Source organism: Hemicordylus capensis, chromosome 2, assembly GCF_027244095.1.
Source record: "Hemicordylus capensis ecotype Gifberg chromosome 2, rHemCap1.1.pri, whole genome shotgun sequence".
NCBI lineage: Eukaryota > Metazoa > Chordata > Lepidosauria > Squamata > Cordylidae > Hemicordylus > Hemicordylus capensis.
Genome location: NC_069658.1, coordinates 394743560 through 394771460, shown reverse-complemented (window position 1 = coordinate 394771460; position 27901 = coordinate 394743560). Strand labels below are relative to the sequence as shown.

General features: G+C 43.8%; 1 protein-coding gene across 3 annotated transcripts; it reads left to right on the top strand.

Annotated features, from left to right (window-relative positions):
* Window positions 1-90: 90 nt before the first annotated feature.
* On the top strand, window positions 91-27901 carry LOC128345874 (5-hydroxytryptamine receptor 3A-like). Of its 3 annotated transcripts, none has more exons than XM_053298475.1 (10): window positions 91-177; window positions 9267-9369; window positions 9765-9922; window positions 10128-10172; window positions 10273-10382; window positions 17195-17364; window positions 18603-18763; window positions 24031-24241; window positions 25789-25956; window positions 27255-27901. In XM_053298475.1, the coding sequence occupies exons 2-10, from the start codon at window positions 9324-9326 to the stop codon at window positions 27524-27526; spliced, it is 1341 nt and encodes a 446-aa protein (XP_053154450.1). In that variant the 5' UTR covers window positions 91-177; window positions 9267-9323; the 3' UTR covers window positions 27527-27901. The 3 variants fall into 3 exon arrangements, with proteins under 3 accessions (XP_053154450.1, XP_053154452.1, XP_053154451.1); XM_053298477.1 differs by having other exon boundaries at window positions 91-200; XM_053298476.1 differs by lacking the exon at window positions 25789-25956 and having other exon boundaries at window positions 91-200.

Genomic DNA, 27901 nt, shown 5'->3' with positions numbered 1-27901 from the left:
TCTTCTGATTGCCAGAGGGCGGAACAAGAAACACAGTGGTAAGTGGGCGTACCCCAACATGACTCTTCCCTTTGACAGAGACTGAGCAACAGCTTGGGATTGAGCAACAGCTTGAGGAGCACAGAGAAAGGGGACAGGGCAAGTGCTCAGATTAGCGGCCAGCAAGAACCACAGCAGGTATGGAGTGGCCACATTCCTGGATGAGTTTGAGCTGTTCTCTCTATTATTTCAGTTCTAGAAACAGCATGAAACCCCAGTTATGGCTGCGTCCCCATTCGGACGTAACACTGCTGCCTTCAAACCTCTGGTTGGAGCTGCAAAACTCACTACAAACCAAAGGTTCAAATTGGAGTTTGCTGAGGGAAACCTCAGCTAGCTTTTGCCACGAAACCACAGTTTCACACATTCGAACATACATTAATTCCAGCCTCTGCCCATTCAGCTCTGGTTTGGCATTACATCTGAATGCGGCCAATGTCTGAATTATGGCTATAGGGCTATAGTCTTTTAAATACCAGTCTGAGGTATGCTTCTCTTTTTGCTTTTCTGGCCATTTTTGGTCCTGCTCTCCTTTCTTTTTTGCATGAATAAGTAACACTGCATATAAGAGTAAAAAACTGTGCAAACATAGCTTGAGTACACAACAGCTGTATCATATAATAAGGTTGTTCGCACAACCACCCCTACCTGGGTTTGCACAGCCCTGCTGGGGTACGGCTGGTCGTGTGGAGTGCCGGGATCGGTCCCAATCCCAGTGTTCTGCACCAGGGTAGCCTAGGTTTTTTACCCAGCTAAAAATGAAGTAGAAGGGCACACGCATGCCCTTCTACCCCACTCCCTGGCTGTGTGAACACTCGGGCTGCCTTCAGCCCGAGCATCCACAGAGCTTTGTGACAAGAGTGCGCAGGAGTGGGGAAACCCCACAATTCACCAAACATCTGATGTGGTGCATTGTGGATGCCGGAGAACTTCCTCCTGCAGCTCACAGCTCTGTTACTCACTGCAGTGCTGCTCATGTGCTGTACATGCGGCAGAGCTTTCAGGGGAAGGTGATCATTTGCAGGGAGACAAGGAGGAGCCTGCCTCCCCACCAGCTCATCTCCAAACAAGCTACAATGGCTGTGTGAATGACTTTACTGTGAAGTAAAAATCCTGGACACCATACCACCTAGGTAGGCCAGAGTTAATGAGGTAGCCTTGGATTATACTTGCCAATGGAGCTGGTCGCTGGAGAGAAATTAGGCAGGACTATTACCTGAGGAGCCCTGGCCCTATTATATGATACAAGAGTGTTTTAACTGCCATCTTGAGTACATCTAGTAACATTTCACATTCAGAGATGTTAAGCACAAGGGTTGAGAGCAGCTGCTTACTCTAGAGTGGCTGAGAGAGAGAAAGCTCTCCAGATAGATTCCTCTTCACATAAAAAGGTGTTCTTGACTAATTTACCAGTATATAGATTAAAGGCTCTAGACAACTACACAGGCTTGTGGTCAAACCACATAGCAATAGTACATAATGTTTTAAAAAGCTAATACATAGCAACATCACTCCCTAGGAAATGGCATTCAAGAAATGGCATTCATTCCTTAAATGCCTATCTACAGGCTGTAATGGGCTGGATAAGGGATAACAAATTGAAACTGAATCCAAGCAAAACGGAGGTGCTCATTGTGGGGGCTCAAATTTTGAGGGATGAGTTAGAGCTTCCTGTGTTGGATAGAACATAGGAAAATAGGAAGCTGCCATATATTGAGTCAGACCACTGGTCCATCTAGCTCAGTATTGTCTACACAGACTGGCAGCAGCTTCTCCAAGGTTGTAGGCAGGCATCTCTCTCAGCCCTATTTTGGAGTTGCCAGGGAGGGAACTTGGAACCTAGATGATGATGATGATGATGATGATGTTTATTATTATTATTATTATTTTACATTTATATCCCACTCTTCCTCCAAGGAGCCCAGAGCGGTGTACTACATACTTGAGTTTCTCTTTCACAACAACCCTGTGAAGTAGGTTAGGCTGAGAGTGAAGTGACTGGCCCAGAGTCACCCAGCTAGTATCCCCAGTGGGGATTTGAACTCGGGTCTCCCCAGTCCTAGTCCATCACTCTAACCACTACACCACGCTGGCTCTTCCCAGAGTGGCTCCATCCCCTAAGGGGAATATCTTACTGTGTTCACAAATCAAGTCTCCTCTAGTCTAGTCACCTCTAGTCTAGATGGGGTTACACTCCCCTGGAAGGAGCAGGTACGCAGCTTGGAAGTACTCTTGGACCCAGGCCTCACCCTAGTATCTCAGGTGGAGGCTATGGCCAGAAGTGCTTTCTATCAGCTTTGGCTGATTTGACAGCTGTGTCCATTTCTTGAAGAGGATGATCTCAAAACAGCAGTTCATCAGCTGGTAACCTCCAGGCTTGACTATTGCAATGTACTCTACATGGGGCTGCCTTTGTACATAGTTCAGAAACTTCAGTTAGTTCGAAATGCAGCAGCCAGATTTGTCTCTAGAGCAACCCAGAGAAACCATATTATGCCTGTTTTAAAACAGTTGCACTAGCTGCCGATATGTTTCCAGGCAAAATACAAAGTGCTGGTTATTACTTTTAAAGCCCTGAACAGCTTAGGTCCGGGTTACCTTAGAGAGCGCCTTCTTCTACATGATCCCCACTGCACGTTAAGGTCATCTGAGGAGATCCATCTCCAGTTACCACCAGTATGTCTGGTGGCGACTCAGAGGCGAGCCTTCTCTGTAGCTGCACCTGGGCTGTGGAATGCACTCCCGGCAGAAATCCGTAATCTGAATTCATTATTGGCCTTCAGGAGAACCCTTAAGAACTATCTTCTGTTTTCTGTTTTCTGTTGTAAACCACCCAAAGACATGAGTTTGGGCGGTATAGAAATATGTTAAACAAACAAACAAACAAATAATATCTGTTTGGCATGGCCTCCCAGAGTTTTTAAACTGTTTGTAAACTGTAAATGTTCGACCTGGTTTTCCAGGGTTTTTAAACTGTTTTAAATGTTTTAATGGTTAATTGGTTTTAAATTGGTTTTATATTGTTTTTATAGTTTTTGATTGTAACTGTTAATTGATTTTATTTTAATGTAAACCACCCTGAAGGGTGGTATAGAAATCAAATCAAATAAATAAATAATACAGAGTCTACATGCATTCTAAACACATTATGCTCCTCTAACACCTAGAATAAATTCAGACTAAGTTTCTTAAACCCATGTAAGTTGTATCAAATGGTACACAGGTTGCCATCTTATGAGCTGTTATAATTTCCTTCCTTCTTCCCTCTCCATTGGTGAATGGGCTTGCTCCGGAGACCCTTTGGGCCAGACTTGCGGGTGGACGTCCAGTCTCCCACAGTGCGCAACTGTGCTGACACATGTCACCTCCTCAGCAAATGCAGGCAGTGAGGAAAGAAATGTGGCTGCAGTAAGGCAAGGAAGCACAGAGGCCTGCTGAGGCTGTAGACCACAAGACACAAAGGTCAACCCTGCTCCGCCATGCCCCTGTCTCACAATCCCACGAACTATTGTGGCACTGCACGGAGGAAAGGAAGATGGTGTCAGTAGGGCTGGCGGTGTTAGTAGTGGGGCTACCAGGATGGGGCGGAGTGGGGAGTGCGGCCCAGGGTCCGGGAGTACATTTTCAGCCTACCAGCCTCCCGGTGCCGGCTTCGGTACCAGGAGAGTGCCCAGTTAGGATCGGTGACCAGAAATTGTTTCATCCATTGGCAAGTGGCCTTGCAACCCACCTCTGTTTGACCAAAATAAATCAGTGTGTGAAGTTTGCCAGCCACATGCTCCCCTAGGAAGGGAGCCCCAGGCTTAGGAGAGAGTGAAGGGATGTGCCACCTCTTTGCTTAAGCCCCTTCAAGACTTAGCGCCTGTTTACCTTCAGGACTGCCTCTCCCAGCCAGTCCTGTTCCATCCTGTGAGATCTTCTCAGGTCGCCCTTCTTTTAGTCCCTGGTCTTAGAGAGGTCCATAGTACTAGGGCCCATGGAAGGGCTTTCTCTGTTGCTGCCCCTTCACTTTGGAATTCTCTTCCCCCCTCCCCCAGATTCAGTCTGCCTCCTCCCTTTCAGCCTTTAAATCTTTGTTGAAGACATTTCTTTTGGGCATTTGCCCTTTAATTTAAGTGTTTGTTTTAAAAAGATAACAAAACCCAGATGTTGTTCTTGCCGTGTACACTGCCCCGAGTCTGTGGATTGGGCACTATATCAAATCTACAAACAAACAAACAAACAAATAAAATTTTCTGATTCGGTTGAATCCCCAAGGCTGCAGTCCTGTGCATCCTTACTTGAGAGTAAGCCCCGTTGTACGTATAGGGACTTACTTAAGTAAACATGCATAGGATTGGGCTGTCAGTCTGATTCAGAGGAGACCGGTCAGTCACAATTAATTAAAGGAACTTCCAAGGTGCAGTGGAGATATATGTTGGTTTGAAGATGCCAAAATAAACCTGACACATTTTAAGTAAGTGTTTAAAGTAAACAGTAACCATATATGGCAGTGGAATGGCTATTGAAATGAAATGAAACCATCTCAGTGCATATTGGGGTGTCTGAAGGAAGCCAGCTGCCAGTGGTCCACAGTCAGGTGCTGGGAGGGCAAAGCAGAGTGATTGTGTGGGAAGGAAGGGGCAGCAAATGAAATGGTGTTGAGGAGCTGGCATCCACAAATGTGCTTGTCAGTGGTGATAATATCTTTTAATCAGATGAGTTCCTGATCTGGGAGTTTATTAAGTGGAAAGCAGTGGGGCTGATATTTTCTGAGGTCATGATTGAGGATATTCCAAGCTTTGATGGAAAGTACTCTCTACACTAATTACAAAGGTTTTCCTCCACCTCTGCAGCCAGTGAGAGAGACTACATGTGGGAATGGTGGAGTACTCTTGAGATGGGGTGGTTGGGTGTGTGTGCAAAAGCCCTTTAGGTCCAGGCTCCAAAATTACCTAGGGACACCTCTGCCATAGACCTCTGCTCTGCATCATCATAAGTGTTTCTGTAGTAAGTTCACCTGCAGACGGGGGAAGACAGCAGCAGTGTGACTACAGAGGCTCATGCTTCAATGATGCATTGACCTCTGAAGGATGCCCATTTGTAGGGGAGGGGATGCCAGTGGAAGGTAGCAGTGGTGTGGATCTCTTGGCTTAGAGGATTGCACCATAATTGCTACCTCAAGAAGATGGGCACTGGGGCTTTAGGGATGGCTGGATGACCTCTCTGATAGGATTTGGAAACCTGGCTAAGTGCCTGACCAGGCTAATGCCTGATGCCAGTTCTGCAAACCCAGTTGGGCTAGACATCAGCCCAAAAGGTAAAATTGAGAGAGTAATTTATGAGGTACCAGAAAGCAGGAACTGTCCTCGGTAAATATTATTTATTATTATTTTATTTATAACATTTATAGACCACCTGTCCAAAGGCTCTGGGTGGTGCACAACCAATATGGGGACACAGGCCTGGCTGAAGCCTCTTCAGAGTCTGAGACAGTGTGGCAAACCGATGCTTCCCAACCCAGGGCATACAGAGCACACTGTGCACCAATACCCCCCATACAAACTCAAACTTTTCCCTCACCCCACAAGCTCTTTTTTCTTGTTGAGAGTAGCAGAAGTGACCACTGGATCTTCCTGTCTCTGAACTCTCAGCTGAATGTGTGAACTGGGCAGGAGTGGTTCTCATCCTAACGAGCCGTGGGGGCCGGAGGGTGTGTGCCAATCAAGACACAGCTGCCTCTCCTTCCCGGCAGCTCTGTTTGCGCCTATCTCTCCAGGCCATTCGTCAGGTAGAGCTGCACAGGCTGGTCAATGATTAGCCAGCTTATGTAGCTCTACCTGACAAATCGCCAACTTGCAGGCAGCATGGCTCTCATTCATGCAGGGGCTGGGCAGGAGAGGAGAGAGAGGAGCAAGCAGAGCTGCCAGAAAGGAGAGGCAGCTGTGCCTTGATTGGCCACTCCTAGAACTGGGTCCACTGAAAAAGCATTCTATTTGGGAGCATCTGCTTTGCACACAGAAAGTCCCAAGTTCAACCCCTGGCATTTCCAGGTACAACTGGGAAATATCCATCAGAAATCCTGCAGAACTGTTAGCAGTGAGTATCTATTATATATTTTGAAGAGTTGGTTGGTGCAAAATAAAGCCATGCTTCCCAATGACCTTCAGACAACAAATTTTGCATACACAATCCTGCCCCTGAAATTAGCCGAATGCACCTTTTTAACACCGGAATATGCTCAGTGAAAATTATATGTATATGTATAGCTATAGTAGGTTTATGAAGAAATTCTTAATAGTTCAGTCCCTGACAGCTGGAAAATACTCATCTGACACTCTGCAGAGCTGGCAGCTGTATCTTGTGACTGCTGTCCCACCAGTTACTTTTCTCCACTGAATGATCACCATTTTGAGGAATTCCATAAGAGCTGTGATACACATACCCAGCTTCCATTCATGTTTCATTACTAAGTCACTGACGCTCCAAACCAACAGGCCAGGAATGCTCTCATGTCATTAGAATGAGCCCTCTCCCTTCTCAAGTCAGTGAAACTTCTCATTGTTCTTGGTCTTCTTTGTACTTGCTCATGTACAAAGAGAGATGATTTTCTTTTTCCAAGAAAGCTGGCTGACAAACATCTGCTAACTGGACAAAGAGACACATTTAAAGTGGTGGTTTTCTTATATTTCATGTTGGGGTGGGATCCCTTTTTAGTCCAGCATTCAGGGGCGTACCTAAGGTAGGGCAGGAAGGGCATGGGCGCCACTTGAAGGGGGGCACCATTTTTAAAATGAACTTTTTTTTAATGGCTGCCAAAAACAAAATGGCCACTGTGCATGCTCAAATGGCCTCTGTGAGGCCCTTGGACATGCCAGGCTTTGCAGAGGCCAATTGAGCATGAGTGGTGGCCATTTTGTTTTCGGTGGCCATTTTTTTAAAAAGTATTTTTGAAAATGGCCACCGCACATGCTCAAATGGTCCCTGTGAGGCTCTCAGCCCGGGACGGGCTGCAGCAGTTAATTAAAAGGCCGGCGGGGGGAGGGGGGACCTTTGCAGACCCCCTCCATGGCCTTTAGGAACCCCCCCAAAGGGGCTACAGGTTTAAAAAATAATAATTTAATATAAGTCACTGTACACATATTCAGTTTGGCACTATGTACAGAGAATCAAGGCTTGTGAATACTGAGCTGAAGCTTATGAGCTAGGATTGTATTCATTTGCTCTTACTTTGCTTCTTGTGATAAGTGAGTTAAATGTGATGTCTTAATAATATGGCTATTAATGGTGACTTTGTCTTTGAATCAGTGTGAAATCCTTAGCATTTAGGCCCACTGGGAGTTTCTTGCTCTCTTTCTCTCATTTTAACTTTCTTTCTGAAATACTAGAATATATTCCAAGCTGTGATACAGTTTACTCTGCATATCCTTTAATTAGAGAATCTGGGAAAAGTCAAATTCTCCATTTATTTTTAAAACGTATGTAATAGTGATGTTACAATGCATAGTAGGGAATTAGACAGGCACTTCTGTTTAGTTTTCCAAGCCCCAGCATACTGAAATTTGTAGTTTTCCATCATTTTTAGGTCTGACTTCATCCACTGCTAAATAGTTTTTGAAATATTAAAAGATTAACGAGCTTGACTTGTATTTTTCAGCTGATATTATGGTAAAGTTATCTGAAAGATGGGTGTCAGATTTTTGGACAGGGGGCGCAATTTCAGTGTTTGCCCTAGGCGCTATTTTCCCTAGATACGCCTCTGCCAGCATTGTGTCTTTCTGGTGGCTATTGATGGTATCTGACGTGGGGTGGGAGTTATACTGTCAGCCTTTTAGAACAGGGAACCATTTTCTCATAACTTTTGCTATATAAACTGCTTTGAGAACCTTTTTTGTTTAAAAATTGTGTGTAGATAGTTATATTATTATTATTATTACATTTATATCCCGCTCTTCCTCCAAGGAGCCCAGAGCAGTGTACTACATACTTAAGTTTCTCTTTCACAACAACCCTGTGAAGTAGGTTAGGCTGAGAGTGAAGTGACTGGCCCAGAGTCACTCAGCTAGTATCATGGCTGAATGGGGATTTGAACTCGGGTCTCCCCGGTCCTAGTCCAGCACTCTAACCACTACACCACGCTGGCTCAGAAAATGTGGGCGATCCCTGCACACTCATAATCACCATCAGTGGAGATGTGTGGTACGGCAGCCCCGCTCCATTGTGAGGGCTCCCTGCATGCAGTTGTGTGATGTGACACACCCATGATTTCCAGTGTGCATCATGCCAGTTTCATACTCCTGTTCAGTCTTCCCATTTGACTCTATTCTCTCTCTCTCTCTCTCTCTCTCTCTCTCTCTCTCTCTCTCTCTCTCTCTCTCACACACACACACACACATATCCGTAGTCAATCTAACCTGTTCTTAGCTAAGGCAGGAATCTGCACAGGAATAAAGACTGGGGTATGATGACCCCAGAATGCAACTGTGAAACTGAAAGTACTAGTAGCCACAAAAATGTCTGTGAGAGTTGAGGATGTGGCCATGCACGCAGTGCCTTTAAAGATGAGGCCATAGCTTTGAGGTAATTAACTTCAAGTAACCATTTGCCAAATACATCTACTAAGGCAAATTAGCAATCAGTTCTCCATTATCTCTCATAAAAAAGCCTCTAGCACTGAAGGTGGGATCCATTTTCAACATTTGTATTAAATGAGCCATTGTGTTTCATTAATGCATAATCAAAGCAGAGACAGTCAAATGTGGGAGGGATCGTTAACTTTCCATTAGGGACGTGGGTCCCTGCCACATCTCTGCTTATTGGCTTTTTCCTAATAATTCCTTCCTACGGTTTAGATTTATTGCAAATAAATCGGTCAGGTAGGTAGAACAGAATGGACTGAAGCTGTTTGCCTTTTAGATTGCTTGTATTTCTTTGCAATAAACCTAAACCATAAAGAGGCTGAGGAGAAAAGGTTACATAATAGAAATGCAGCAGCAGACTTGAAGTGTCTCCTTCCTACCATTAAGAAAGAAAGATGCTTGGAAAGAACTCTATTCCTTCTAGTTTGCATTTCCAAGAAAGTCTCCGATGACTGGAAAGGAACTTATTCCCAAGCAGGCCAAGTCTCCTTTCCAGTCATCGGAGACTTTCTTGGAAATCAGACCAAGGTTGTAGCCCTGATACTGATCTACATATAACACCTTATCCTTGCAACATGTAAAGCTCGTCTACCTGCTCTTCTCCATCAGCCAACGCCTCCCAGAGTTTACTGGATCTTCTGAAAATTTCTGAAGTGTGGAAGAAGAATGTGGATGTTGCTGATCTTTTGTGTCATTTTTGCTCTGATTCCAGGTAAGGTTACATTGGGCTGAAATTATTTCTTTGAGAAAGCAAAGCACTTTTCATAGGGTTGCCAGCCCTCCAGGACTGGCCAGGAGTCTCCAGGAATCAACATCAATCTCCAGGTCACTATCGAAGCCAATAGTGGGGATTGCAATGGCTTGATGATGTGAAAATATTGAGGACAAATTAAGGGAGTGGGGAGATACAGGAACAGAACTTCAGTCGGAGTTGGCAGCCCTGGTTTTCCAAGACAGTGCAAGGGTGACTTACCCTCTGAATGAGAAACTATGATTTTTAATTCATAATTTGTCATCTGTAGAGAGCAGTTGGTTGACTGAGGAAGGGTGATCTTAACTAGATGAATGGTTATGAAAATGGCTTTCTTTAAATTTTACTTCTTGCAGGGGCTGCCTTAGAACAAAACTGTACGCATCACAATGTGGTTGAGTATTTGAATATTTCCAGTGACAACAAGCTCCTTTTATATACTAGACCCAAAAAGAACTGGGCAGAACCTTTGGAAGTCAACTTGGATTTTACACTAGTTTCCATCCTGACAGTGGTAAGAGGACATTTCTGGCTTGCTGTACTCTTCCATGTACAAGAAGGGGGAAATGAATGCTTCGGGCACAATCCAGGCAAAGCTCAGAATTTTTATGTCCCATTGATTGCAATGAGAGAGCAAGTAAATTACATGAAATTGTTTCCTTCACTGTGGCTAGATTGTGCCACTTCTCTTGTTAGATTAATTTTTCCCTTCTTTATAGGTAGAAAAATTGCAGGTGCTAACAACTTATTTCTGGCTGTTTGTGGTAAGGATCAATTTTATTGTGAAGATTACTCTAATCTCTCTAGTCCAATTTAGAAGTTTGACACTAATCCTATCCTTTTTGTTTTCCTCCTTCTACTTAGAAATGGAAAAATGACTTTGTGTTTTGGAATCCCTCGGACTTCTGTAACATTACCCATCTTACTCTACCAGCAGATAAATTCTGGGTGCCTGAAATCTCTGTAGAGGAACAGTAAGTATAATTTTCTGGTTACTACCTATAAAACTCTTAACGGTTTGGGTTTTGTTTGGTAGCGACATGGGACTGCGTGTAGCGTGTTCTCTGTGATTACTCCAGGGCTTTGGAAGGCACTACGAGCTAAGCTTCTCCATCTTGGGTTTCCTTAAAATAACCGCTTAAGACGTAGTACTTTTTACAGGCCTTTGTTAAAACCATTATTTAAAACTTTAAAAATAATTATTTTTTTATTTTATTGTTTTTACATTGTTGTACACTGCCTCAACAAATATTCCTATTATATATTTAGATATAGATATAGATATATAGGACAATTCTGCCAGGTATGGCTTCTTCCATCCCTTCAGTTTAATACTGGCATACGTACTGAAGTCAGAAAATTTGCTGCTTCCGCAGCATGAATGTGTGAGGAGATACTAACTATATCTGGCTCTGTGCATTGAGCCATTTCCATAGTGAGTTTTCCTCCTGGGCAAATAGCAGACACGAGGGAGCAATCTGGACTACGGCCATGGCAGGGGCAAAGGGTTAACCCCCTCTTCCCCATGCCTCAGCCCTAATCTAGACCTCATCCCCACAACTATTTAGAGGGCCAGTCATGTATTTGTCCTAATGTGGTGTTTGGCCCTTGATTAACTGTTGACCTGCTGTCTGCTTTTTCAGCTGCATCTGATCTGTAGGAGAATATGGACTCCCTGTAGGCTGATTAGTTGCTTTGAAGCTGCTGCCCATCCATGCAAGTTACTTAACGTAGATACTGTGACTGGGGCCAAAGAACTACTTAGGTGCACCAAATAACTTGGTTCCCCAGTGGTATTTCTGCCCCCCGCCCACTATGCCATGTTGAAAGGAAAACAGTATTTGAAAAGTCCCCTCTTCTTCCAAAGCCATTTATCCTAGAGGGCTGCTGTTCTAGAGACATAACCCTGCACCCCCTTGGAGGCACAGAACTAGTTGCACAATTCTTTAGATGGAAATGGATAGAAGGGATAACACCAAACTGGAAATACCAACAGGAGAAGTAGGATGCTATAGCAGCAATTTATTTCCTAAAAAGGTCCTGATGCGTTTCAAGGAGAAACGTCTTCTTCCCAGGAAAATATACAAGAACAGAAACTTCTCTCCAGCAGGTAGTTGCAGGGGTAGACAACCTTTGGCACTCCAGCTGTTGTTGAACTACAACTCCCATCATCCCCAATCATAACTACTTGTCTGGGGGGGAAGCTTCCATAGGCACCAAGATAATAAAGCTAATAGAAGAGTTCTTTGATTAAAAATGTGTTATATTACCCTGCACTATAGGTTTGTTTACACAATCCTTTGCATCTATGTTTAATGTGGGTTACCAGCATTGAAGTGATCGTGTGAACCCATGCCAAGATGTTTTATGGCCTGAGATTCCCACTTGGCATGGGTTAACACAATCACATCAATCTTGGTAACCCACATTAAACCTTGATTCAAAGGATTGTGTGAACAAGGCCTATTTGTTCCTGAAGTGTTTGCCTTAACGTCAGATCCTCAAGAGCATCATTGCTTCTGGCTGTACTCTCAGTCACGACAATCATGTCTTCCAGAATATCATTTAGCCGTAACAGACATTTTTACATTATAAGGTTAGGAATCAATGGTCTAAATTCCTGTCTTACATCCTAGAGTTATATTCTCTGACCTTGGTAGGGGAACTCAGATCTTGGAATAAAGAAAACATTAGAGACAGGCTCCTTGAATGGGATGCTTGCAGAGGTGCCGCTGCAGTGCAGATCTCAAGGTTTTCAGTTTGGTACTGCTATTATAAGAAACATAGAAGCTTCTAGTGGTACCTGGTTGATCTTACCCACATATCACTGACGAAGACTTTCACAACCTTACGCTTTCAAACTAGGCCCACGGCATATCTCAAAGGGAGATTTCGTAAAGTTCCAGTGGAACAGGACCTTTGTCCCTGTGGCACTGGCCAAGTGTAGGATATTATACACTATGTATTTTATTGTCCCTTCTATGATGTGATTAGGGGAAAAACATTGAGATAGATCATAGATAAATTCAAGGACTTGGATATGGAGTATCTGATTTACCTTCTTATTTATTTTTATTTAAAATAAAATAAATTTGCCCTGCTAACTGGGCAAAGAGGCACCTTTTAACGTGGTGATTCTCTTTATTTAGCAGGGGGAGAGTAACTGGCCCTATCCACCCCCAGCACAGTACTTCCAGTGACTGTTGCTGGTGTCTATCTTACATTTCTCTTTAGAATGTGAGCCCTTTGGGGACAGGGTTCCATCTTATTTGTTTGTTATTTCTCTGTGTAAACAGCCCTGAGCCATTTTTGGAAGGGCAGTATAGAAATCAAAATAATAATAATAATAATAATAATTATTATTATTATTATTATTATTATTATTCAGTTTCTACAGATTCATACAGATGCGGTCCCACATGTTAGCTACCAAGTTGCCATGTTTGCCTTGCTTTCTTTTAAACTTAGAAAGAAATTTACATCTGTTATGCTTTGTTCCAAACTGTAGTTCTGGTCTCAGCTTAACTCATTATTTGCTGAATTTTATTGTATGCTGGGTTTTGTTTTAACCTCTCCCCCTGTCTTTTCTTTTTTAATGTTGTGTTATGACCAGTGGTTACAATAAACTGATTACTACTACAACAAGTCAACTGGTATAGTAGTGGTGAAGAAATATGCATGATGAAAACTCGAAAAAGTTCTCCTCAATCCAAGGCCGATTGTGGTGAATGTTTTGTGGGAGAAACTGGAAGGCCTCTATTGGCTGGCTACGTTTAAAGAACATCTTGCAGATTCAAAGTACTTTAATAGGGAAAGACCTTGGTCAATACACATGAGAGATAGGCACAAAGGAAAAACAACAGCGCTTAAAGTGTGTATTTTGGAGATACTGTAGAAATACACTCAAAATAAAAATCAGTGAAGCATTGTACATTGATAAATTGAAACCTGGGGAGGTTTCTTAAGAGGAACTTATAGAAATTCTGAAATATATTAGCCTCTAAAGGGTGTACTGTTTAATTTGTTCCTTCCCCCTTCCCCCTCCTTGTTAGTGCTGAGCTCTGGAAAGTGTTATCTCTTCTCTCCTGTGCTTTTTATTAGCTTTAGGTGACTGGCTGGGAGAGTTTCAGTTTTGCCATTTAGGGATGCTGGTTCAAACACTGTTAAACATCAAGCACTGAAAATGACATCTTTATGTCGAAACGTTTGCTTTTAACAGAATCCTGTTGGATTAAACCCCCTCCCCCTTTTATATGCAATAAAGAAGGTCTATAAAGGAGAACTGTTACTACAATCATGAACCCCCTTCCAGACATTATAAACCGGAAGTTGTAATCAGGTACAACCTCCAAAGGCTTACTACAGGTCCCAACCAGCACATCAATCATTCAACTCTCCAGACGTGTCCCTCACACTTTTTGTTCATCTGTAAACATGATGGTGGCCGCTTCCATTGTCAGGAGGCTTCAATGTCTGAATGGGCTATGGTTAAAGAATTACTTTTTGAGTTTACTGCCACTTGATTAGTCTATGGCAATATCACATACTAGTAAACCAGCATTAGATTTCAGAGTAAGATTAATCCAACAGATAATTCTATTAAGATCATACTGGACTCCAAAAAGACTTAATCAATTTGGCCTTTCAAAAATTGATTACTGTTGGAGATGTAGTACAAGAGATGCAGAATTAGCACAAGGGGACTGCAAGTTTTTTACCATCTTCTAGAAGGCAGTCTTTGAAAGGGTATAATTAATGTTGGTTACCAATTTTGAGTTTGCAGCTCCTATAGCAATACTTGGGCTTATTCCAAAGGGTTGGAAATTATCTAGAAGTAAAGAACTATGGTTATTGCAGGCACTAATTATGGCTAAGTGTCTTATATTTCAGAAATGGAAAGTGAAAGACATCCCTGAAATAGAGCAGTGCATTTATGCTTTATTGTTTTGGGGTTCTGGGGTGGGGTGGGGTGGCTTATTTAAAGAGAGGGGCTCCTGACAAATTCCAGAAAATTAGGAATCCATTCTAGGAACTTCATGCATCGTGAAAGATAGTTTTGTAGAAATTAGTGCTCAGGGTGGTTTTGTTTTTAGAATCTTTGCTTTGCTTTTAGTTTGTTCTTTTTGTTTTATCTTGTTTGTTAGCTTAAAGGGGGGGTTGAGAAATGGGGTGAATATTTATATATTACATAAAGTTGAGAAAGAAATATTGTCCTATGCTGAAATATGTAATTTTTAATCACTTATGTTTCTATATCTTAATGTATATTTGTTAAAATTGTGCATCCTTTCTGGGGGAATTTTTTTTTAAGTTAACCAGGATTGCTGAGTCCCATGGTGCAAGTTGTAACGTGTAATGACCTGAAATTTCCAGGCAATCTCAGTCAAACCACTGTGGTTAAACCACATTTACCCAGGATAGATAACCAGGATATGATCCTGGTTACATGTCCTGCTTAAATGTGGTTTAACCACAATGGTGTGACTGTGATTAGGGGTGTGCATGAAACGCATTTTCTGTTCCATTCCAAGTTCAGAATGGAATGGAAAATATGTGAAGCATTCCATCGGAACACCCAGGTGAGCCAGTTATTCCGAAGGAACAACCCCATTCTGCCAGACCGTTCTGGCCGCCATTTTGAATTTCAAAATGGCGGTCTTTCTGGCCTCTGCAAATGCACAGCAGCCATATGTGTGATCAGCACCACCACGCAAATGGTAGATTTGTAGTACATGTGCAAATGGAACATGCGCAGATGCCAAAAAGACTGCCATTTTGAAATACGAAAGGACAGGTGAAATAGTCGGAATGTTCCAGTCGAAACAGGGGTGTTCCGTTCTGAGCTCAGAACAGGACCCTTTTTAAAGCTCGGAACACTTGAAATGCCTCGTTTCGAGGCAGAACGTTCTGCACACCTCTATTTAGGATTCAGGGGCGGAGCCACCATTGGGCGAATGGGTTAAAAGAACCCAGGCTGTCACCAATCGGGCCATGAGTGCAGCCCAGACACGCCCCCTGCATCTGATGTCAGATGCGGGGGGCATTATTTCAGTCTCAAACGGAACTGAAATCAGCCCACGCAGCGGGGCCAATCGATCTCCCTCCCAAATGGGGCCGTGTGGCCCCATTTAGGACAGAGATTGGCCCGCACTGCATTGGCAGCGTGGGCTGACCTCCCTCCCAAATGGGGCCACGGAGCCCCATTTGGGAGGGAGACCATGCCCCCATGTCTGATGTCTGTCATGGAAGCGTGGCAGGGGGCTGCGGTGGTGACTGTGGTGGTGACTGCACACGGGCCACTGCCAGCCTCCCTACGCTACCATCAGGATTGCCTGGAAATTGTGGGTTCTCACAATTAGCTCTGCAGAGTTCAGCAAACCCGATTAACCATCTTTAACCAGGATCACTATGATTGTGAGAAAGCAGCCTCTAATGCATTCAGGGGTGCAGAAAGGTTATTTTGGACCCTGAACCTAATGAGCTTACCTACCTACCCAACCGCCCCACAAAATAAGCATCCTCTCTGTGTATATATACATTTTAAACATTTTTTTAATTTAAAAAATCATTAAAAATCAATAGATGTAACAATTCACTTCAAAAGCAATGCACATAGAGTCTTGCAAACCTGTCCTACATCTCTGCCCAACTTCAGAATTCTAGGCCAAGCCATTCTGGATTATAAAAGTCAGATGAAAAAGGGGTGATGTTTAGCCTTGCTTATGAAGGTAATGAGCAGATTCCTCCACATGGAGGTGAAATGATGGTCCAAGGAGAGGTGCCTTCAGTTCTAGAAGTTTTTGTACTGCCATGAAACAAACCACTTAAAGGATTTTGTTCTTTTTGTTTTCATTCAAAAAACCATTAAAAATCAAAGGATTAATCAATCTGCTTCAAAGTCAATACAAAGAATCCTGATAACCTTTCCTACAGCTTATACAAAATATAAAAGGGGCCCGCTTTTCCCTTGGGGGAAATCATGGGGCCTCTAGGAGAGTGGGCTCTCAGATCTGGCCCCCTGGTCTGTACCTAACAGCACCCTGGAATGCATTCTGTGGCCGCAACTTACCTGTTGATATCTACATTTAGGTCACAAGAAAACTCCTTTTGGAAAATTCTTTATTAGACTTGAAGCCTTAATTATAATTTAATTTTATCTATCTTAATAAGAACATACCAAGAGTAATGTTATAGCCACACAGTCCTATTGCGAAGGAGAGTTCATGCCCAGCCATATGTGTAATAGCTGATTTACAGTTCCTATGTTAGGGTTGCCTTATGCTGGTCAAAGACCAAAATAAAGATTGATTGATTGATTGATTGATTGCACACCATCAAAACTTTAAAGTATATCCTTTTCTGAGGAACTGCAGGAAGCACAAGATAAGATGGGCAATTTAATAAACAAAAGCTACCACATTGTTAGAAGGAACAGCTATCTTTAATATTTTAAATCTAACAATAAATAAATTTTATTTTTTTCATGCCCTATTACAGTAATGCACTGCAGCCAAAAAATACACAAATGTGCCCTTAAGCCACAGCTGCATTTATGCCCCATTGCTCAATCAACGAAAAACATTAGTGCATTAATCTACAACCCTGGTGATGATGTCTGCACGTGATAAAATGGTATAGAAAACGACTTCTAATGCACTTTAAACATTTCTGTTTTGAGAGCAAAGCAACCCTTAGCTAGGCTGCTGATGATCTGAACTGCAGCAAGTGAAGTCCGTTTGCTAAATCTGTGCTTTCATTTAGCGTTTACTTCATGACAATATTTCAGGGCAAATGAAGAGAAATCCCGAACAAGCCCCTTCGTCCGTGTTTCTTCCAGTGGAGAAATCATGCAGTTCCAGACTTTCCACCTGACTTCATCTTGCAGCCTGCACATCTACAGGTTTCCCTTTGACAAGCAGAAATGCAACCTCACCGTGCTCTCGCCCATGCATTCAGGTAGCTTCGTTTCTCTTGAGTGTGTTTGCCACTTGATGTTGCCCCCTCCTACCTGAGGGGGCCCAAAAAGACTCACTCCCTCACCATCACAGGAAAACTATGAGGGCAGAGGTGGTGAGGGATCCTCAGTGGGCCTTTCTGAGGGCTCTGCATTCTCTGGCCCTGCCCATGTCGTAGACTCATTAAATGTTAGAGTTGGAAGGGGCCTTGGTGGTCTTCTCGTCCAGCCCCCTTGGAGGAGCCGCTGCCAGTCTGTGTAGAAACCACTGAGCTACAACTAGACCAACAGTCTGATTCAGTATACAGCAGCTTCCTGTGTTCCTATGTCCTTATGTTCCCCTGCTCAGTGCAGAAAACTGCTACAAGACCCCTGACACAGCAGCCTCTCCCTCACCTCCTGTGCTAGTTTTAGAACGCTGGCACTCAAGAGCTCTATTCAGACATTATGTTTAACATCTCTACAATCTCACTGTATTCACATGTTATGCTCAACACTCGTATGATGGGTGTACAGTGTACACAGGTGCAGTAGTCCATACATTCTGTTGAACACAGGTACAGCTGCACACTTATCTGTATCATGCATTTGAGGGGCCTGTAGCCAGGTTCACTGTCAGCATGAACACAGTCACAGTCATTCACACAAGCACATGTACATGTGTACCCAGACACCTGTACACTCATACAACATAAAGTCTGAAAAAGTGGGCTACAATGAAATACTAAAATGGCACTTCTCTACTCTGCCTGCAGCACCTAAAACATTCGGCCACATTGTCTAGACAGGCCATTACATGGCAGGCAGGGAAAACAGAAGGGAAGCAGTACACTGGCTTGGAGTGGCCCTGCATGTGCATTGATGTGTCTGTGCACTAGAGTCAAAATGCATCTAACCCCCTTCAGAAATTTAACTTCAACAGACCCACAGAAAGGGACTTAAGCTTAATGGCCATTCCAATGCAAGCATGCACAGAACATCAGTGTGCAATAAGTATCTCCACTTTCTCTCCAAAAGGCAAAATAGGGACAGTGATTTATAAGGGCTAGATACCAGAAAATAGGAACTGTTCCCAGTAAACATTGGGACAGTTGGAGAATATGGGTTAGTCATTTTTGCCATGTCCTACAAAACAATTGGCAGTTTAAAATTCTTCTGTGTTTGGTGGGATGGGAACAAGTTTAAAAGCCTAGAAAGAAAAGACATTCATCTAAAGTTCCTGTCCATTTTTCTGTTTCAGATAAGGAGGTAATGATGAAAAACAATGAAATTACACTTGAAGTGGATGCCAAAAGCCGAAACATCTACTTGACTAATGGGGAATGGAAATTCAACAGGATCTCCAGTTATAGTTACAAAATAGTTGGTGTGGAGATGAATTACAGTGCAGTGACTTATCAGGTATAAGGGTGATGAATAACTCACTGGGTCTTTACATTTCACTGTTTAACTTAACAGATTATATTGTTTATGCCCCACAGGGAATTCTGTTGTCACTGTCAGGGATAATTCTTCATGAAAGACCACAAACCTGTTCACATTACCATTTGGGGGTGGGTTGGAGGGTCAGGGAGCTCCTAACCTAGTTGTAGCAGTCAATCAGAACCTGAAACCCCAGAGAACACACGAGTAAGCCAAGCGAGGTCTTCGCTGCTGGAATCAGGAGCTGGAAGCATAGAAAGTCCTCCAAAGGCTTTACAGGTCTTCCCAGCATGCTTTGCACTGCCAGTAGACTGGAAAGCCTCATGACATCTGATTGGTCACGAGGAACATGAGGTGGACCCAGCCATGTTGAAGCTGCTGCATAGACTGGATAATATCGTGTGCTTTGCAGAGCAGCACATCCATGGTTGGCACTCCCTGTAGCCACAGTTCTCTTTTGTTTGTTACCAGGGTGAGTGAGTTCATATAACCAGAAGAGCAAGGTACAAGGGCTCTCTCTTACTCCTACCTTGATTAAGAGCAGGGTAGAGAATCTGGTTTACCCTGGTTTGAGAAACTTGGGCTGGAGGGATTTTTGTGAATTCACACAAGCATTAAAAGTGGGTAGCCCAGCCCTTAACCTGTTTTTGATTATTGTGTGTATCAGCCTCGAAAGTCATTACTTCTGAAAATGTATTGGATAAGAACCCAGCAACACAATGTTGATTGCTTTGGGGACCCACCACCTTTTAGTCCCTTCCCTTGATTTCAAAGTCACTTTCTTTTTACCCTTCCTTTATTTTCAGAGAATATTCCTTCTCTTAGAATGGCCTAGATTCTCAAGGGCCATTTTATTCTCCATTCAGTGATCTAGGGGCTATTTTGTATTTTGCTACACAAGCTCATACAAGTAGTCAGTTTCAAGAATAAATTTGGTGCCATCTTGTACTGTACGAGAGAAAGACAGAGAGAGAGAGAGAATTATTTATTATTATTTTAACACATTTGTAATGTATACCACCCAAAACGCAAGTTCTCTGGGCGATTTACAAGTAGACAATAAAAACAACCAATAAAAAGATTAAAACATTTCAACAATTAAAATTTAAAACATTAAGACTATTATAACACAATTAAAACAATACCTAATTAAAAGCCTGGGTGAACAAATGCTTCTTGACTTCCTTTTTTAAAGTTATAAGAGATGGGGAGGCTCTTATTTCAGCAGGAAGTGTGTTCCAAAGCCTCGGGGCAGCAATGGAGAAGGCCCATCCCACAGTAGCAGCCAGGCAAGCCGGTGGCAACTGCAGACAAACCTCTCCAGATGATCTCAATGGGCGGTGTGGTTCATAGCAAAGAAGATGTTCTCTTAAATACCCAAGGCCCAAGCTGTTTAGGGCTTTATAGGTTATAACCAAAACCTTGTACTTTGCCGGGAAAGTACAAGGAAACTTATTGGCAGCCAGTGTAGATCTTTTAAGGTAGGAGTGATATGGTCTCTCCGAGATGACCCAGAAACCAACCTGGCTGCTGCATTCTGGACTAACTTCAGTTTCTGGACTACATACAAAGGCAGCCCCACATAGAGCACATTGCAATAGTCAAGTCTGGAGGTGACCAGCAGATGTACTACTATGCTGTGGTCATTTATCTCAAGAAACGGATGCAGCTGGCGTATCAGCCGAAGATGATAAAGGGCACTTCTGGCCACTGCCTCAACCCAGGACACCAGGGAGAGTTGTGTGTCCAGAAGCACCCCCAAACTGTGTACCTGTTCTTTCTGGGGAAGTGTGACCCTATCCAGGCAGATCAAAATCATCTCCTGAGTTCTGACCCCGCAAAATAATACCTCCGTCTTATCTGGATTCAGCCTCAGCCTGTTACCTCTCATCCAGCCCATCACTGCCTCCAAGCAGGCATTTAGGGAGGATATGCCTTCTCCTGATGATGTTGACATGGAGAAAAAGATTTGGGTGTCATCAGCATACTGATAACACCCTGCACCAAATCTTGTGGTGATCTCTCCCAGCAGTTTCATGTTGATGTTAAACAACATCGGAGACAATATGGAGCCCTGAGGGACACCAACCAAAGTTCAGTTTTTGAAGAACAACAGTCCCCGAGGGACTCCATCTGGAATCTGCCTGTGAGTTAAGAGTAGAACCACTGCAAAGCAGTGCCTCCCACCCCCAACCCCTTCAGTCACTCCAGAAGGATACTATGGTCAATAGTATCGAAAGCCGGCAGGAGGTCCAAAAGGACCAACAGAGTCACACATCCTCTGTCCATTCCCAATTGGACATCATCCATCAGGCCGACCAAGGCAGTCTCAACCCCATAGCCCACCCGAAAGCCGGTCTGAAACGGGTCTAGATAATCACTTTCATCCAAGACTGCCCAGTTGGGAGGCCACCACCCTCTCAATTACCTTGCCCAGCCACGGAAGGTTGGAGACAGGCCTATAGTTGCTCAACTCTGAGGAATCCAGGGCAGGCTTCTTCAGAAGTGGTCTAATAATTGCCTCCTTAAGGCAAGGAGCCATCCTGCCCTCCCTCAGAGAAGCATGTATTATCTCTACTAGGACTTCTACAACAACCTCCCTGCCAGATAGTATTAGCCATGTCGGGCAACGGTCAAGAGAACAGATGGTAGGCCGCATCACTTCAAGCAGCTTGTCCACATCCTCACAAGTTACAAACTGAAACTGATTCAGCCTAACCACGTAAGAGGAGTCGCTGGACACCTGCAATTCAGACACTGCAGTAATTGTGGGGTCTAAATCCATGTTGGCCCAAATACGAGAGATTTTATCTACAAAAAATAATTAAGCACATCACAGCGGTTAATAGATGGTTCCAAATTCTGATTCAAGGGAGGAGCACTCACTAGCCCTCTCACAACCCTGAACAGCTCTGCCAGACATGAACTTGAGAACGCAATATGGGCCGAAAAGAATTGCTTCTTTGCTGCCTCTATTGCTAGAGCATAGATCTTCAAATGTGCTCTATGTTATAATCTGTCAGATTTGAATCGAGTCTTCCTCCAATTGCTCTCCAGACATCTACCTTGCCACTTCAGCCTCCGTAGTTCTTCCCTATACCAAGGGGCCAGTTTTGAAGCGAGACGGAGAGAGCACGTAGGTGCGATCATGTCTACTGCCCTGGTCAGCTTGCTGTTCCAGTTCTCCACCAGGGCATCAACAGGATCACCAGCAGAGCCAACACTAAATTCCTCCAAGGCTTCTTGGAACCCTACTGGATCCAATAACCTTCTCGGGTGGATCATTCTAATGGGCCCCTCGACCCTCCGAAAGTGGGGTGTGACTGTGAGTCCAACCTTAACCAGATGGTGGTCCATCCATGACAATGGGGAAATCATAGGAATATCCACCCATGGAACACCACCCTGATCAGAGTGAAAGAACAGATCAAGTGTGTGACCTGCAATGTGCGTCGGTCCTGAGACCCTTTGGAATAGGCCCATAGTTGTCATGGCCGCTATGAACTCCTGAGCCGCCCCAGACAAATTGGCCCCAAAGTGGACATTGAAGCACCACAACCCTGTGGAACTCCAACACCAAACCCGAGACCAAGTCCGTCAGTTCAGTTAGGGACTCCATCGGGCAGCGGGGCGATTGGTACACCAACAGAAGTCCCAATCTATCCCTGGTCCCCAAACTTAGGTACAAACATTCAATATGGTCAGACGCTTCCACAGAGATCCTGGTCAGGGAGATGTTATTCTTATACACAGCCACTCCACCTCCCCGCCCACGTCCCCGCACCTGCTCCTCAACAGAGTATCCTGGAGGGAGAAGCTGGGACCAGACTGGGCCACCAGCCTCCCCCAACCAAGTCTCTGTAATAAATACCAGGTCTGCCCCTTCATCCAGAATCAGATCATGGATGGTTTCTGACTTATTCTGGAGAGACCTGGCATTACAGAGGAGCAAGGTGAGAGTCTGTGAGAGGTTGGCACAGCTCCCCAAGGTCAAAGAGCTGGCAGGGCAGTGAGAAGGGGAAACAGCTAATAGATTTCTGACTTCCCTTCTCCTGTAACAACGCACTGACCTGCCAACTTTCCTTCCTCTATTCCCCACCACCACCAGAATAGCCACCTCACAGTCAGTGGACACACCCCCTGTCTCCCCATTCCCAGACAAACTACAGTGGTCCCTCGACTTACGAAGATAATCCGATCCGAACGCACGTTCGTAGGTCGGAATTTTCGTAAGTCGAAAAGCGCATCCACGGAGGTCCGGAACACTCGTAAGTCGAGGAAACCGCATCTAAAAATTCGTAGGTCGAGGAAGCCGCATCTAAACCGGCAACGACTTCCGGTATTTTTTGTCGTTCGTATGTCGAAACATTCGGATGTCGAGTGCTTCGTAAGTCGAGGGACCACTGTATTGATAGATAGTAGACAGATACTATCGTTACTGTACTAGATAGATAGATAGATAGATAGATAGATAGATAGATAGATAGATACTATCATTATGGCACACATGGGCTCAGAAGTGTGTGTGAGTGTGTGTGAGGGAGGGAGGGAGGGAGGGAGGGAGGGAGGGGGAGAGAGGTGTGTCTCACAACTTGAAAACATGTTTCTGTCCCTTATAAATTAAACTGTGGATCTTGATTAGCATTTCATTAACCCTTGATTAACATTTGGTGGGGTTGCCAAAATTTATTTGGGGAGACACTGGCTGCCATTTCACCATCTCTCTTCTAGAAATAAGCAACTCCACAGAATAGCTTAGATGTGTGTTCAGCCAACTATCCTCTGTTGGTCCAGTCGGAGTCTGCAATGCACAGCTCCTGAGCCACATGTGTCTCTTTGAGCAGATGCAGGCAGCGCTTTGTTAATATGACTCATAGTAAACCATCTTGACTTCTCCACTTTTAAATGTACAACTCCTTTATATGTTCCCTTACATGGACCAAATAAATCCTTACATGAATGTACACCCTAAAACATAACTCAGAATCATTTGCAATGAACAGAGGACCTTTGATGGTCAGTGTGGAAATTGTTCCCTGGCATTTGAACATATCAAAACCATTAGCCAATCCAACTGGAGAGGCCTTGTATTTCAGTCTGATGAAAAATAATCCTTCAGAAAACCAGATGAAGATTTCCTACTGTACTCCATTCCTAGACGTTTGTTCATTATTGGTTTTAGTCATTTAATGTATTTATTTTTGCTCTCTCTCTCTCTCTCTCTCTCTCTCTCTCTCAATCAACAGATTTCCATGCAGAGACGTCCTGTTTTATATGTACTAAATTTGATCCTCCCAACTTCTGCTCTCTTCTTTCTGGATATGGCTATTTCTTGTACTTCTGCCAGTTCTTCTGAAAAAATCAGCTTCAAGATCACATTGATCCTAGAAGTGTCTGTTTTGTCCTTGATTCTGAATGATATTCTGCCAACGTCTTCAGATGACCCTCCTGTAATAGGTAACAGTCATGATCACAAGGGTGCCGCTCACCGCCTCCTCGGTGGCGCGGCCGTTTGTCTCAGCCCCTTACCAGGAGCACGTGGGGCTGGGAGCCGCTTCCGATTGGCCCTGGCGTCACTTCCGGGGCGGACCGGAAGCGTAAAGCAGGCAGCGCGCCTGCGCCGGCTCAGTCCGCTTCTCGATCTTGGAGAGGTCGGATGAGCCGGAGGGTTGCTCTGCCGGGCACGTGGCCGGCAGCAAGCTCGGGGGCCTTTACTGCGGGGCAGGGCTGAAGCCCATCCCGCCGGCGAGCGGCAGCAGGCACCGGGCACCGTTTGGGGGCATTCGTGGCCCTGATCGGCGGCGCCGCGGGGGCAGCCCCTTGCGGCTTGTGTCATAACTTGTGTCATAAGAAAATAATGTACAGTATTTTATAAAAGCAGCTTAAAAAAAGATATTATGTATAACTACTTCAAGCTGGAAAAACACACACAAGACAAGTCTGACAATCAGACCTGGGTTTGTTTTTGCAATCAGTCACAGTTATCAGTCTTCCTACACTTTTCCCTCCTTGTGCAAGCTTCCCTTCCATGTTCTAGTTACAATACGTGTAGTAATGAAAATATACTAGTTTTTTACAGACCAGCAGGCAGATCATGCAAGGAAATTACAGGAAGTGCAAATTGTCATTTGGGCTGCTTGCTAAATTGCCTGTAAGACTGTGGAGTCACATTGGAATAAACTACCAGCTGGAAACACCCTGGATGAATGGATGTCTTGCACTATTGTATTTTCTACAAGCATATCTCCCTGTAAGCCCTCATGAGTCCGGGCTAACTTGAGAAAGATGCATTTATGTTTGTAAAGTGCTTGGACTATTTTGCTATTGCAATAAGGACCAAAAAAGAAATGTTCCCGATCATGGGGAAAGTCCTGCACACACACAATACCTCTTTGCCTCTTTGCACAAGCCTTGTGCAGACTTTCAATGTGTGTATACTGAGCACTCATAAGGTGGGAAATGAGATTGTGCCAATAGTCCCTGCCCCCAGGTGCTGGTTTTCTGCAAGGTTCCATATGGATCTGCAGAGTTCGTGTGTACAGCAGTTAGTACACACATAGTGTCTGTGTAAACAGTACACTGGATGCACATACGCTGGGAACAGGGACAGCACACGCAGTCCTGCTCCTGTTGATATATGTGAAAAGTGCTTGAAATGCTGCTCAAATACATCATTCTAACATCTGGAGGCTAAAGTGCTCCCTTTCTTTGGTAAAGCGACTGATTTCAAAATATGCTGTATGGTGTTATGTACATGTGCCACAGAAATGTCAAGGGACCAGATAATATCACTTGAGGATTTAGTCATGAAGGACTTATTGACATTGTTCTAGGTACAGGTATGTCCCAGTACAAGCTGGGATCGTAAAGTTCCAAAGTGTCTGTGTGTTAAACCCCTATCCCCGCTCTCTCCCTCTCCTCTCTCTGCTCCAAACACTTGGCTGGGTTGGCATTCTTTAAAAGCAAAGTTTTGTTGCCATGCCACTCTTCCTTTTGTTTTGCAGCCAAGTTTTTCATGGGCATTTTCATGATAATGGTTGCTGGCCTCCTTGAGAATTACATTGCAATGACTCTGAAGGAGATGAAACCACCTCATTGGTTGCTCAAAAGCAAGGGACTTGTTTGCTTCAGAAGGAAGAAGAACTCTTTTGAAAATCCCATTCCTCCTCCTGGTCAGTATTCATTAAAAAGCAAGCCCTTTACGGTAAAGCAAAAGAACCATCCATTCCAGGGCCATTATTTGGTGTTTCATTTCACTTTCATAAAAGTTCAGACTAGCCTCTGAAGGCTCTGTTTTCTTTAAATCAATGAGCACATGAGGCTAATGGTATTTTTGTAAAACTGTTATTGCTGGTAGAGAATACTAAGCTAGAGAACAGCAGCCAGCAGAACAAAAGCTGCGGATCTCAAAGCAGGTGCCAGAATCTCCAATAAGCTCTGAACTTCCTCAACTGCTTGTGCCAAAGCTCTTCTTTCCACACACCAACACAGTCTGTTCAAAAACCTCATCCACCTCACCCTCTGGGCCAGGCTGCATCTTTGGCTGGTGTTTTTTGTTTGTTTGTTGTTTTGTTTTGTTTTTTAATTTCAAAGTTAGCTCCATGCATTGCATTTGTGTTTGCAACTTCAACTTCACCCCGGCAGAAATTTTTGAATCCTGCATTGTGCCTTAAACAGGCCAATGATAGGGACTTGACTTGGGGTGGATGCTTAAGTGGGGAACTCTTGCTAGCCAGCTCTGCTCCTCTTTTCTCACTTAAAAGTGTTGCCCAGGAGACATTTTATTCCCCACGTACTGGAGCGTTGGTCTTCAGCTGGTAGGCCATGATCACAACAAGGTCATCATCTTACTTAAGCTAGGCTACACTACTAGCACCTGATAGAAGATAAACATAACATATGCTAACAAATATGTTGACAGCCCTTTGCTGCTGGTTGGGGCTAAAAGGAAGGGTCCTGGGTCTGGAAAGGTTGAAGACCATTCTGTTAGAGATCCCATAATTGGTTTTCCACAATATATCTTTTGTTTTCTCATGTGGTTCTGAATGAGACCTTTTCTGTGTTATTTTGTTATTATTAGCTGCCAGGATGTACTATTTGTCTTATGCCATTTTTTAGGGAAATGCCATCACCCAGCATAATAGGGGTTATGAATGAATTCAGGGTCTAAACTTCTTTCTCCCAAGCTTTCTGGAATGAACTTTAAAATTACACTCATCAACAATGGTTTTTGCATGGTTTTCCTTAGATACAGCTAATCCCACTCCATCCCAGATTGAGCCAGTCTTATTGAATTCAATGGGGCTTACTCCCAGGTAAATGGGTATAGGATTGCAGCCTCCGCTCATGGAAAACGTCCTACAGACGGTCACCCATGTGAACCACCACTTAGCGCAATGGTATCTTTGCTTGTCTGAGACTTTTTTCAACCATACAGAATAACAATTTGCTATGTTTCTTTGTATTCTAGAGGAGACAGTGCAAGAGCAGGGAGAGTCAACTGCCCATACCCCAGCAGGCAAAGAAGGTGTAGAGAAGGAGACCGACGTGTTTGTCAGGACCATCTGTTCCGAGCTGCGACTAATTAGGAACCAGGTTTCTGCCCAGAGAAGCCAGGCTCCTGCTAACAGAAAATGGAACAGGATTGTGCTCTGTGTGGAGAAGCTGTTTTGCTACACTCGAGTGCTTTTATCAGTACTGTTTATAACTTACATTACTCTGATGTGGAGGGAAGAAAAATGACTCAGTGGTCCTACTTCTTGCAGATTTGACTCAATTAGTTTAGTTGTTACATACAGTAAGGATTTTGGAACTTGTGGACACACATTTTACTATGCGGTATAGTATGCACAAATTTTTGTTGTCCCCTCTGTCCAAGCAAATTGTTCCAGGTTTTGAAACTGTACAAACAAGCCTGTTTTCCTTTGGCAAACATAGTGAATGTACATACCACTAGCCTGTCTTTCAAATCACCTTTAGCTCTGTGGAAAAACAACCTCTCATCTTCTTTAAGCTCCCAGACTTTTTTGGATATGCAGAGCATAATTGACAAGTTGATCAGAACGTTTTAAACTTCAATCTTTATTAAATTAAAGTATGGGAATATGAAGCTCCTCA

What these genes read in the sequence shown, in the direction of transcription:
- LOC128345874 (XM_053298475.1), top strand. Translation starts at nt 9,324, where the DNA reads ATGTGGATGTTGCTGATCTTTTGTGTCATTTTTGCTCTGATTCCAG. An exon ending in GCTCTCGCCCATGCATTCAG is followed by an intron (nt 17,365 to 18,602) that starts GTAGCTTCGTTT and finishes TTTCTGTTTCAG; the next exon opens with ATAAGGAGGTAATGATGAAA. An exon ending in AGATGACCCTCCTGTAATAG is followed by an intron (nt 24,242 to 25,788) that starts GTAACAGTCATG and finishes TTTGTTTTGCAG; the next exon opens with CCAAGTTTTTCATGGGCATT.